Consider the following 14,243-nt stretch of genomic DNA (forward strand, 5'->3'; position numbering starts at 1 on the left):
GCACTGTTAGGCAGTGTGCTCTACCCCTAGGGGTCTGAAACTAGGCCAACACCTTTTTTTCCTGGCCACTTGAGGTAAAGGACCTGCTGCACTGAAGGGACTGAGGTGTTCTCAGTCCACTGGCAAAACCATCTATGTGGGGACGTGGTGGCAAAAATGCTTTGGTGGGACAGCAATTGTGGGTCAGTGCAGCCAAGGCCATGCTTCAAGTGGGTGCAGCCAGGCAGAAATTCTGAGAGAGGCCAGCAGATGGGGGCACTCTGATCAAGCTGGCCCCACCCTTTGAGCAAAGAGCTCATTTCTATCCAGCCCCTGCAGCCAACAAAAGCCAAAGCCACCTAGAGGAGTATGGTAAGCCTTAAGGGATGGGCATCCATGTCCATGCTCCACTGCAGCCAATCCTGTGCCAAACCCTCTGTCTGTGCAATCTGGAGTTCTGTCTCTGCCAACTGTACTGGCATTTCTCCTAGCCAGCTCAGATGTCTGTGGGAGTTACAGGATCTCCTACAGCGAGGATTCTGGAAGTCCATGATGAGAGTGGGCCACTCTACAACTATTTCACTCAACACTTTCCCACATTTTTAATTTTTAAAGAAACCTTAATAATGTTTTTCTCAGTGATTATACCATTGTACATTCCCACAAATAGCATATAAGGGTTACATGCTATTATCTTAAAGATAATAAAGATAAAAGATAACACCTGTTATCTTTTTTGTTTGTTTGTTGATAAAAGACATCCTAACAGATGTGAAGTGATGGGATATTGTCAGACAGTCTTCCAAAGTGGTTACAACAATTTACATTCCCATAAGCAGTGTAGAAAAGTCCTAATTTCTCCACATCCTCATCAACACTTGTTATTACATAATTTTTATTCTAATCAGCCTAGTGGGTATACCCAGCCTAGTGGGTATAAAGTGATTTGCATTTCCCCGATGACTAATGTCAAGCATTTTCAAAAATACTTATTGGCTGTGTATCTTCCTTGTATAAATTTCTATTCAGAATCTTTGCCTATTTTTTAATTAGGTTGTCTTTATTATTAAGTTGTATACTTCTTTATATATTCTAGATATAAGTCCCTTATGGAATATATGATTTACAAATATTTACTTTTATTCTACTGGTTGTCTTCTCATATTCTTGATAATGTTATTTGATACATAAAAGTTTTTAATTTTAATAAAGTCCAATTTATATATTGTTTGCTTGTGCATTTGGTATCATATCTTAGAATCTATTGCCAAATCCAAGGTCATGTGAGTTGACACCTATGTATTATTCTAAGACGTATACAATTGCAGGTCTTTTTTTTTTTTTTTTTTTTTTTTGAGACGGAGTCTCACTGTCGCCCAGGCTGGAGTGCAGTGGTGCGATCTCGGCTCACTGCAAGTTCTGCCTCCAGGGTTCTCGCCATTCTCCTGCCTCAGCCTCCTGAGTAGCTGGGACTACATGCCCGGCTAATTTTTTTGTATTTTTAGTAGAGACGGGGTTTCACAGTGTTAGCCAGGATGGTCTCGATCCCTTGACTTCATGATCCACCCTCCTCGGCCTCCCAAAGTGCTGGGATTACAGGCGTGAGCCGCTGCGCCTGGTCGCAGTTCTTACATTTAAGAGTTTTGATCCATTTTGAAATAATTTTTTCATATGATATGAAATAATGAATCCAGTTTATTATTTGTATGTGACTATCTCATTGTCCCAGTTTAATTTTTTGAAAATGACTAGTCTTTTCTTCTTAGAGAGAAAGCTGCAATACCCGTTAATTTTTAAATAATGCATTCATAAGCCAAAGAACACCAAAGATTTCTGGCAAACCACCAAAAGCTAGGGAAGATACATGAAGCAGTTGCTTTCTCAGAAGAAGTCAAACCTACTGACCTCTTGATCTCAGGCTTAATTCCTCCAGAGACAAGAAATAATAAATTTCTGTTGCTTAAGGCACCCAGTCAAAGATACTTTGTTACAACAACCCTTTAAAACTAATACATTCTTAAAGGACCATCTTCCTTTTCATCAGAACATTTATCTCAGTTTATTGCATCTATTAATTTCCTGCTAAGAAAAATAACTACCTTCCAAGTTCAAGTATAAGTTCCGTAAAACTTAGATTTGTTTTTAATTTCTTCTTTTATCTACACAGCCTTAAAGAGTCTCTGGTAGCTATTAAGAACATAATAGAATGGATAAATGGATAAATGGGTGAATGAGTGAATGGCATGCTGGCTTCTCATCAATGCTTCTTTAACATAGCTGTAAAATTTGGCTGAAGTCCCTAGGCTCTATGGCCAAGTTCCATTTCATCATGAATAGTCAACTTCCACTCATGATTTGAAGATGACCATGTATCAAGATGGCCAAATTTAATTTTTTAAGGCACTCTGTGACAGAAGAGGATAAGAGAAATTGTTAGATATGGTTTCTGATAGAACATCAGCAGTTCGATCAGAAACTGCTTGTTCAGAGCAGGCTGAAGAAACAAGGTGATCACCTTGCATTTAACAGAAAGAAGAATGATTTAGTTATTAGATTAATTTAATATGACTGTCTAGGGGTAGAATGAGCATATTATGACATGGTGAATTCTCTGTTGTGACCTTTCTTTTTGGGAGGTCGTCATAGTCTACTATTTCTTTTTTTTTTTTTTTAATTTTCTCAGTTGACAGATAACATTATCTGTTTTTATCAGGTACAATATGATGTTTTGAAGTATATATACATTGTGAGGTGGTTAAATCTTACTGCTTAACAAATACATTACCTCACAGCTATCATTTTTGTCATGAGAAGATATAACATCCACTCTCCTTATATTTTTCAGTAATACAATATTTCATCGTTAGTTATAGTCACCTTGCCATAAAATAGATTTCTTGATATTTATTCCTCCTATCTCACTATAATTATGTATCTTTTGACCAACATTTTCCCATTTCTCCCCCCACCTACAACCGCCCTAGCCTCTGGTTACCACCACTCTACTCTCTACCACTATGAGATCAACTTTTTGAGATACTACATATGAATAAGTGATATGGTTTAGCTCTGTGTCCCCACCCAAATCTCATTTCAAATTGTAATCCCTGTAATCCCCATGTCATGGGAGGGACTTGGTGGGAGGTGATTGGACCATGGGGGCAGTTTCTCCCTTGCTGTTTTCATGATAATGACTGAGTTCTCACAACATCTGATGCTTTTATAAGTGTTTGACAGTTCCTCCTTCATACACTCTCTTGCCTGCCGTCATGTAAGATGTGACTGCTTCCCCTTCTGCCATGATTATAGGTTTCCTGAAGCCTCCCAGCCATGTGGAACTGTGGGTCAATTAAACCTCTTTTCTTTATATCTTCGTCATATACACTACCTAGTCTTGAGAAGTTCTTCAGAGCAGTGTGAGAACAAACTAATACAATGAGATCATGCGATATTTGTCTTTCTGTGCCTGGCTTATTTCACTTAACAAAATTTCCTTCAGGTTCATCCATGTCATCACAAATAAAAGAATTTCCTTCCTTTTTATGGTTAAAAGGATTATATTTTGTATATATACATTTTCTTTCTTTTTTGGGGGGCTTGGGGATGTTTATTTTTTTGGCATTTGGGAGACATCATCTTCCTTCCCCAGGAGAGGGCAGAGAGAGTTGCCTGGATGTTTACCGGCAAATGGGTGCATCAAAAGCCCATGAAAGCAAGTAAGATCATTGGGGATCATGCGGTCTTGTGTTCAAGTCTTATGTGGTCCCCACCTTTCTGAGTTTTTAAGAATAACAGCAGAGGTTGCAGTAAGCTGAGATGGTGCCACTGCACTCCAGCTTGGGTGACAGAGTGAGACCCTGTCTCAAAAAAAAGAAAAGAAAAGGAAAAGAAATCTTTGGCCACACACGGTGGCTCATGCCTGTAATCCCAGCACTTTGGGAGGCCAAGGTGGGTGGATCACTTGAGGCCAGGAGTTCAAGACCAGCCTGGCCAACATGGTGAAACCCCCATCTCTACTAAAAATACAAAAATTGACCGGGCATAGGGCAGATGCCTATAAGCCCACCTACACAGGAGGCTGAAGAGGGAAAATCACCTGAATCCAGAAGGCAGAGGTTGCAGTGAGCCAAGATGGTGCCATTGCACTCCAGCCTGGGCAACAAGAGTGAGACACTGTCTCAAAAACGAAACAAAACAAAAAAACAACAGGATAACAAACACAAACACAAACACAAGTCTATTACATAGTCATACATTTATCAGCTTTGTCTTTAAATGCAAAGGCTGACCAAAAAGCTAGCAGTGCTGCAAATGTGATGCCCACACCAGCACCTCAGGGCTCTGTTCTCTGTTTCCTTTATCAGTCTGCACATGTGTAGACCTGTCTCACTCCATTAGGGCAGTAGGCATATTCCATCCACCTGTGCTAGTTGAGTAAAGCAAATGACCTCTGACCTGGTTTTCTCTACTGGCCTTTCACTTTAGAGTTCAGTAGTGTATGTCAAGTTTGTTCACTGGAAACACACACGTACACACATATACACAATTTGTCTCTGACCAAGGCCAGAGACAGGCACTTCAAAACAGGAGGGGTTGGGGTAAGAACTTTATGCTGAATGGATTGGCTAAACATACATATTCAACAGGTTACAGAAAGAGTAATAAATATTCATGAAGGTGGTTGCCCAAAACTGTGGGAGCCCATCTCTTGCATCAGCATGACCTGGATGTGAGACATGGAGTATAATATTTTGGAACTTTAAGCTTTAACGACTGCCCTATTGGATTTTGGACTTGCATGGGGTCTGCAGCCCTTTTATTTTGGTCAATATCTCCTATTTGGACAAATGTATTTACCCAATGCCTTTAGCCCCATTATATCTAAGAAGTAACTAACTTCCTTTGGATTTCATAGGCTTATAGGTGGAAGGGACTCGCCTTGTCTCAGATGAGACTTTAGACTTGGACTTTTGTGTTAATGCTTGAATTAGTTAAGACTTTGGGGGACTGTTGGAAAGGCATGATTGTGTCTTGAACTGTGAGGACATGAGATTTGGAAGGAACTATGAGCTAAGTGATAAGGTTTGGCTCTATGTCCCCACCCAAATCTCACCTTGAATTGTAATAATTGCCACGTGCCATGGAAGGGACCCAGTGGGAGGGTAATTGAATCATGGGGACCGTTTCCCTCATACTGTTCTTGTTATAGTGACTGATTTCTCATGAGATCTGATGATTTTATAAGGGGCTTCCCCCTTTGCTCAGCACTCATTCTCTCTCCTGCTGCCCTGTGAAGAGGTGCCTTCCACAAAGATTGTAAGTTTCCCAAGGCCTTCCAAACCATGCTAAACTGTGAGTCAATTAAACCTCTTTCCTTCATAAATTGCCCAGTCTCAGGTATGTCTTTATTAGCAGCATGACAAAGAACTAATACAAGTTGGTACTGGGAAAGAGTGGAGTGCTGCTGTAAAAATAACCGAAAATGTGGAAGTGACTTTGGAACTAGGTAACAGGCAGAGGTTGGAAAAGTTTGGAGGGCTCAGAAGAAGATAGAAAAATGTGGGAAAGTTTGGAACTTCCTGGAGATTTGGAAGGCTCAGAAGACAGAAAGATGTGGGGAAGTTTGGAACTTCCTAGACTTGTTGAATGGGTTTGACCAAAATGCTGATAGTGATACAGACAATGAAGTCCAGGCTGGTGGTCTCAGATGGAGATGAGGAACTTTTTGGGAACTGGAGTAAAGGTCACTCTTGCTATGCAAAAACACTGGCAGCATTTTGCCCCTGTCTTAGAGATCTGTGGAACTTTGAACTTGAGAGAGATGATTTAGGGTATCTAGTGGAAGAAATTTCTAAGCAGCAAAGCATTCAAGAGGAAGCAGAGCATAAAAGTTTGAAAAATAGGCAGCCTGGTAATGCAATAGAAAAGAAAAACCCATTTTCTGGAAAGAAATTAAAGCATGCAGCAGAACTTTGTGTAAGTAAGGAGGAGTCAAATGCTAATCACCAATACTATGGGGAAAATATCTCCAAGGCATATTGGAGACCATAAAGGCAAACCCTCCCATCACAGGCCTGGAGGTCTAGGAGGGTAAAATGGTTTCCTGGGCTGGGTCCAGGGGTCTCCTGCTCTGTGCAGCCTAGGGGCTTAGTGCCCTGTGTCCCAGGAACTCCACCCATGGCTAAAAGTGGCCAATGTAGAGCTCAGGCTGTTGCTTCAGAGTGTGCAAGCCCTAAGCCTTGGCAGCTTCCATGTGATGTTGGGCCTGCAGGTGCACAGCAGTCAAAAATTGAGATTTGGGAACCTCTGCCTAGATTTCAGAGGATGTAGGGAAAAGCCTGGATGTCCAGGAAGAAGTGTGCTACAGAGGCAGAGCCCTCATGGAGAACATGTGCTAGGGCAGTATGGAAGGGAAATGTGGGGTTGGATCCCCCACCCAGAGTCCCCACTGGAGCACTGCCTAGTGGAGCTGTGAGAAGAGGGTCACTGTCCTGCAGACCCCAGAATGATAGATCCACCAACAGCTTGCACCATGCACCTGGAAAAGTCGCAGGCTCTCAATGCCAGCTATAAAAGCAGCCAGAAGGGGGTAAAAAAGTCACAGGGGTAAAACCAATGGGAGCCCACCTCTTGTAGCAGCATGACCTGGATGTGACACATGGAGTCACAGGAGATCATTCATTTTGGAACTTTAAGGTTTAATGACTGCCCTATTGGATTTTGGCCTTGCATGGGGCCTGTAGACCCTTTGTTTTGGCCAATTTGTCCCATTCCTAAGGGGTGTGTTTACCCAACGTCTGTACCCCCATTGCATATAGGAAGTAACTAACTTGCTTTGGATTATACAGACTCATAAGCAGAAGGGACTTGTATTGTATCAGATGAGACTTTGGACTTGGACTTTTGTGCTAATGCTGGAATCAGTTAAGACTTTGGAGGACTGTTGGAAGGTCATGATTGTCTTGAAATGTGAGGACATGAGATTTAGGAGGACCCATGGGCTAACTGATAAGGTTTGGCTCTGTGTCCCCACCCAAATTTCACCTTGAATTGCAATAATTGCCATGTGTCATGGAAGGGACCCAGTGGGAAGTAATTGAATCATGGGGACAGTTTCCCCCATGCTGTTCTTGTGACAGTGAGTGACTTCTTAAGAGATCTGACGGTTCCATAAGGGGCTTCCGCCTGTGCTTGGCACTCATTTTCTCTCCTGCTGCCCTGTGAAGAGGTGCTTTCCGCTATGATAGTAATTTTCCTGAGGCCTCCCAGCCATGCTGAACTGTGAGTCAATTAAATCTGTTTCCTTTATAAATTACCCAGTCTTGCATGTGTTTTTAGCAGTGTGAGAATGAACTAATCAATGGTCTTGACACATGCACATGCATATTGAGCAAACATGCATGTAGCATATGACCCATGTTCACTTTGTGGTGTAGAGTTAACACTGAAATGTATTACAATTAGAACATATACATCAAAGGTCTTTTCAGGACACAAAGGTACACAAGGGCACAGTCTCTGCAAACTGGCAAGTCAGTCCATGTTTGGTTGTCTTCTTATCAGGATAACAATATTGAAATCAGTCTTTTGTCCAATCAAAGCTGTAGTTATGGCTGATCGAAGAGGGGCTCAGTTAATCAGCACCTGTGAGATGGATAAGTTTTAACAGTTTTAATATTGCTTATTTTAAGGTCAGTGCTTGTCTAGCTGCTAGAGATGTAAAAAAATAACTTTGTCACAGTTAGACCATAGTTTATCCTTTTTAAACTTTTATTTTAGGTTCAGGGGTACATGTGCAGGTTTGTTAAATAGTTAAACTCATGTCACAGGGGTTTTGTTGTACAGATTATTTTGTCACCCAGGTACTAACCCCAGTACCCAATGGTTATTTTTTTCTAATCCTCTCCCTCCTCCAACTCTCTACCCTCAGGTAAACCCCAGTATATGTTGTTCCCTTCTTTGTGTCCATAAGTTCTCATCATTTAGATCCTGCTTATAAGTGAGAACATGTGGTATTTGATTTTCTGTTACTGTGTTAGTTTGCTAAGGATAATGGCCTCCAGCTGCATTTATGTTCCCACAAAAGACATAATCTTATTCCTTTTTATGGCTGCATAGTATTCCATGATGTATATGCACCACATTTTCTTTATCCAGTCTACCGTTGATGGGCATTTAGGTTGATTCCATGTCTTTGCCATTGTGAATAGTGCTGCAATGAACATTCACATGTATGCGTCTTTATGGTGGAATGATTTATCTTCCTTCATGTATGTACCCAGTAGTGAGATTGCTGGGTTGAATGGTAGTTCTGTTTTTGGCTCTTTGAGAAATCACCACACCGCTTTCTACAATGGTTCAACTAATTTATACCCCACCAACAGTGTATAAGCATTCCTTTTGTTCCACAACTTTGCCAGCATGTTATTTTTTGACTTTTTTATAATAGCCATTCTGGCTAGGGGCAGTGGCTCACATCTGTAATCCCAGCACTTTTGGGGGCCAAGGTGGGTAGATCACCTGAGATCTACCTGGCCAACATGACAAAGACCTGTCCCTACTAAAAATATAAAAAGTAGCCGGATGCAGTGGTGGGCACCTGTAATCCCAGCTACTAGGGAGGCTGAGGCAGGAGAATTGCTTGAGCTTGGGAGGCAGAGGTTGCAGTGAGCTGAGATTGCGCCACTGCATTCCACCCTGGGTGACAGAGTGAGACTCCATCTCAAAAAAAAAAAAAAAATTAAAAACAAAATAATAGCCATTCTGACTGTTGTGAGACATATCTCATTGTGGTTTTGATTTGCATTTTTCTCATGATCAGTCCTATTGAGCTTTTATTCATGTGCTTTTTGGCCACACATATGTCTTCTTTGAAAAAATCTGTTCATATTCTTTGCCTGCTTTTCAACAAGGTTGTTTGTTTTTTTCTTGTAAATTTGTTTAAATTCCTTATAGATGCTAGATATTAGACATTTGTCAAATGCATAGTTTGCAAAATTTTCTTTTATTATATATATTGTCTGTTTGCTCTGTTTATAGTTTCTTTTGCTGTGCAGAAGCTCTTATGTTTAATTAGATTCCATTTTTCAATTTTTGCTTTTGTTATGATTGCTTTTGGAATCTTTGTTATGAAACCTTTGACCATTCCTATGTCCAGGATGGTATTGCCTAAGTTGTCTTCCAGGATTTTTATAGTTTTGGATTTTACATTTAAGTCTTTAATTCAGCTTGAGTTAATTTTTGTATATAGTGTAAGGAAGAGGTCTAGTTTCAATCTTCTGCATATGGATAGCCAGTTCTCCCAGCACCATTTATTAATAGGGAGTCCTTTCCCCATTGCTTGCTTCTGTCAGCTTTGCCAAAGATCAGATGGTTGTAGGTGTATGGCCTTATTTCTGAGCTCTCTATTCTGTTCCATTGGTCTGTGTATCTGTTTTTGTATCAATGCCATGCTGCTTTGGTTACTGTAGCCCTGTGGTATGGTTTGAAGTCAGTTAACATGATGCCTCCAGCTTTATTCCTTTTGCTTAAGAATGCCTTGGCTATTCAGGCTCTTTTTCGATTCCATATTAATTTTAGAGTAGATTTTTCTAGTTCTGTGAAGAATGTCATTGGTAATTTGATAGGAATAGCATTAAATCTGTATGTTGCTTTGAGCAGTATGGCCATTTTAATGAAATTAATTATTTTTATCCATGAGCATGAAATGTTTTTCGATTTGTTTGTGTCATCTCAGATTTCTTTGAGAAGTGTTTTATAACCTTCATTGTAGAAATCTTTCACCTTCCTGGTTAGCTGTATTCCTGGGTATTTTACTCTTTTAGTGGCAGTTGTGAATGGGATTGCATTCCTGTTTTGGTGCTCTGGTTGGCAGTTGTTGGTGTATAGGAATACTACTTATTTTTGTACATTGATTTTGTATACTAAAACTTTGCTGAAGTTGTTTATCAGCTGATAGAGCTTTGGGGCTGAGACTATGGTTTTTTAGATATTCATGTTATCTGCAAAAAAAGATAGTTTGACTTACTCTTGCCCTTTATTGTTTTTTCTCTTGCCTAATTCCTCTGGCCTGGACTGGAAGTACTAGAACATTGTTTATTCTTTAAGTGTTGGAGTTCATGACTTAATCCTTGCCTGGCATGGCCCTAGGTCCTGTGTATCATTTAGTATTTTTTTGCCACGAGGAGTCTGTTCTGTCAGTTTGATAATCTGTGTTTTAACAATGCTGATCAGTTGTTGTGTCTAAACCATAAAATGGAGGCAGGGTATAATGAGGTGTGTCTGACCTCCCACCCAGGATGGCCAGGAACTCAGTTTTAAGGTTTTCCTGGGGTCCCCTTGGCCAAGAAGGGGTCTGTTCAGTCAGTGAAGGGCTTAGGATTTTACTTTTGGTTGACAAGCCACACGTCTTTCTCCATACTTTTTGTATGTGTGAAGCAGTCCTCACTTACCTGGCACCCAGGTGTTTCTAATTTAGGAGTTCATCAATCCTGCCCTGTCAGGTTCTGTAGATTCAGCTAGAACTGGCCAGAGCTGCTGAAAGCAGTGTGCATAGCCTTCCTCACAAAAGGCCATTTGTCTGGCCACTAAAGCCACCTTTTGCACTGAATGTGCACTGATTCTGCCTGGATGTCCTTTCTACCAGGTACTGTCTTACCCAAACCACACTTTCAATTTCCCCAGACTACCCTGAGAGCACAGACCTGGGCTTTCTTCCTCTATCCAGAAAACAGTTTTATCTTCCCAGTCAAACTGAAACACAATTGTCTATACTCACGTCACATGTTCCAAAAAAGAGTACCTATCTTAATTGAAAACCTTTCAGTAGTGGGCAGCCTTCTCACATTTGGGTGATGACACTTGGGCTGGAACTGGTTAAATTTCTGGTCTGGTGTTGACCATATGGAAAGGGTCCCATGAACTTGGCAATGAAAGAATCCCATGGTCTGTTCTGCATTCTGCCGTAATGGAAGTTAGCAACGAGGTCCAGTGATTTTTCGTATAAATTTAAGTGCATCTGTATGTCTGTCAGCGTGTGCCTCCACATTTTCTTTATCCATTCATCCACTAGTGGACACTTAGACTGAATCCACGTGAATCAATGTGAATTGTGAATAGTGCCATTCATAACTGTGAAAGGTGCTGCAATAAATATGAGAGTATAGAGAGCTCTCCAACATACTTATTTCATGTCTACTTACTATAAACCCAGTGGCGGGACTGCTACATCATATGGTATTTCTCTTTTTAATTTTTTGAGGTGCCTCCATACTATTTCCCATAATGGCTCTTTACATTCTCGCCAACAGTGTAAGGAGCTCCCTTTTCTCCACATCCTTGCTGACATTTGTTATCGCTTGTCTTTTTGATAATAGCCGTTCAAACTGGGAGGAGGTGAAATCTCATTATGGCTTTACTTTGCATTACCCAGTGTTTGGTGATGTGGAGTATTTTTCATATACCTGGCAGCCATTTGTATGGTTTCATTTGATAAATGTCTATTCAGGCTTTTGTCTACTTTGTAATCAAGTTATTTTATTTTGTTTTTGTTTATTTTATATCGAGTATTGAGTTCTTTGAATTCCTTACATGTTTTGAATAATCACATGAAGAAGAATAAAATTAGACTCAACTCTCACAACATGTGAAAGTCACTCAGAATGAATTAAAGACTTAAAGATAAGATCCAGAACTATGAAACTACCAGAAGAAAACATAGAGAAAATGCCTCAGAACATTGGTATAAGAATTGTTTGAATAAGACCTCAAAAGCACAGGCAGCAAAAGCACAAATGGATAAATGAGATTACATCAAACTCAAAAGCTTCTGCACAGTAAAGGATACAATCAACAGAATGAAGGAACAGCTTACAGAATGGGACAAAATATTTGTAAACTATATATCTAACAATATATCACTACATTTCAAACAATAGAAAGTCATAGACTCTGTCAGGGATAGTGTAGAGGAATGTCTACTAAGAATTAGTAAAACTAACTTTCAAAGGTAACTTAGTTCCATGAAACTGGTTTCAGAGAGGTATGAAGATAAAGTCTCCCTTCTGTGTTGAGAGTACAGGAGAAAAAACAGAGTCAAAGGAGGCCAAGGGAATCAACCTATCGTTCTACCACATCACATCAGCCACATTTCATCTCACACACAGTGATACAGATGCAGTATTTGTGGACGAGTATGTCTGCCCACTGTAAATCTCTTCTTCATTGATAATAATGTGCAGATGTCTCACTTATTATTTCATTTATCATTTTCAACTTTCTATGTTAATCTTACAGCATTTTTATAGAATTTGATCATAAGCTTGCTCAGCTTCCTTTCTCCAGGTTTAAATGTCCTCATATTTTGTCATCTGTCTCTCCATCTACTGATCTTTCCCATAAAATAATTATTAACCTTCTTCATTAAAGATTTCTCCAGACCTCCTCTATCTTGCATGAGGTGAGGTCGTGGGTAGAATACTACACAGTGCTCCATGTGCAGGCATAGCAATGGTTATGCAGAGAGAACTTTCAACAAGGAATGAAAGTTGAAACCTACAGAAAATACAACAAAAAACTGGTTTCCTCCAGGGATAGTTAAGGGTAGCATGGGGCACAAATAAATAAATTTGCTATTTTCAAAGTAGGCCTAGGCGTGATCTAGAATAGAAATTTAGAGCTGTAAAGGAACTTAATTGATTTCTGCAGGTCCGGTAGTTGCTTCCGCACATTATGTGACGTTACTGCCACCTTGTGGCAATATCTAAGCACTACACTTTCGACTTTGAATAACCCAGGAAAATATAATGCATAAGACAACCAGCACTTTCACTAAAGAGCCTTAAATATTGCCTAACAGTTTATATCTGTATAGAACTATGGCTTATATCATCACTTACCCGGTCTCATCTCGCCTTCATAGAAATCACGTGAACGTAGAAACCATGTTATCCATATTGTGTGCTTGCGTGCGCGCGCGCGCGCGCGCACACACACACACACACACACACAGCAAAAGATGTCATAGGTTTTGCTGTTAGAGTTGAACTTAAAAATCTCTAAATTGTTACATTTGGAGGCTCTCATTTTGGGGATCCTTGTGTGAGATGCTCCTTTGTTGGTCAATTTTAATCATACAGACATAAGTAAAGGATATATTAATTGCACATAGAGAAAAAAATCAGAAATATAAACAAAATGCAGATAAGATGGAGACATTCAATGATTTGTCCAACAATATAAAAACAGGTTTTGTGTGCGGGTAGCTTATGTTGTCATTAGTGGAAGGAAATAGAAAGATAAATAATATCTGAATTTGAAAGAGCGGATGTATGAATACAAGACTCCCTTGAAGAAAGGATGGTCTGGGGCCACAGCAGGCCGGGGACAGGGAGAAGAATGGGCAGGCTGTGTGGGAGAACAAAATGACCTAGTATTCCAGTTTATTTTTTTCCAGTGCCATGATTTCTTTCCTTTCTCTTCAAATCTTTGGTAAACCGTGTACATGAGGTTTTGAGAAGATTGAAATTCCATGTTCATGTTCTCTGCAATTGAACTGGAGAAGAGAAAAAGATGACTAATGGAAGTGGCAGCCCTGAGGGCTGGAACAAGAGATGAAAACAAAGGCTGGGATGGATTTGTGGAATTTGTAACAAACACTTCTTAGGAGTGATTTTTCAGTAAAAGGGAGTAACGAACAAGGCTGGCGTACTAAGTCAGCAAACAAATTCCAGCGGCGTTCCCTGGGGGACTTTCATGCTGAAATGCAATCCCTAGTGTTGGAGGTGGGGCCTGATGGGAGGTGTCTGGATAACGGGGTGGATCCCTCATGAATAGCTTAGTGCTATCCCGTTTCCCTCATCAATAATTCCCAGAAAATGCCATGAAAGGAAAGGCCAAGTCTTGACTGAGAAAGGGACCGGGCAGATGCGGGACTCCCACGTATACCCGTTTCCTCCTCTTCCGGAAGACATTTTGCCTCAAGCATGTAATTCAACTTCTGAAAAATACGGTCTTCCTCACTGCAGACTCCACGCTAGCATTTTAAATCATCAAGTTGGCTACTTGTGCTCTGTTTCCAGTATGTAGTTTGCCTGCGGCAATATTAAACCCATCTGGAAGAAAGAACTTACAGCTCTCCAGTTCCTCATCAGTGATGTTATCCAGGGGGGTTAGCGAGAGTGTCTCCTTATATTTACTCTCCATCTCACGACTTTAGGATCAGCTTATAAGGAATCCAAACTATGTAAGATTATACCACCAAAAGT

At 40.4% G+C, this 14,243-nt stretch overlaps 1 protein-coding gene across 1 annotated transcript; it reads right to left on the minus strand.

Annotated features, from left to right (window-relative positions):
* Positions 1-13,686: 13,686 nt before the first annotated feature.
* On the minus strand, positions 13,687-14,243 carry PYDC5 (pyrin domain containing 5). Its single transcript, XM_031654301.1, is given in 2 exon segments — positions 13,687-14,047; positions 14,050-14,243. Coding segments are annotated over 2 exon segments (360 nt in total). The 5' UTR covers positions 14,182-14,243; the 3' UTR covers positions 13,687-13,819.

This window comes from Papio anubis, chromosome 1, assembly GCF_008728515.1.
Source record: "Papio anubis isolate 15944 chromosome 1, Panubis1.0, whole genome shotgun sequence".
Lineage (NCBI taxonomy): Eukaryota > Metazoa > Chordata > Mammalia > Primates > Cercopithecidae > Papio > Papio anubis.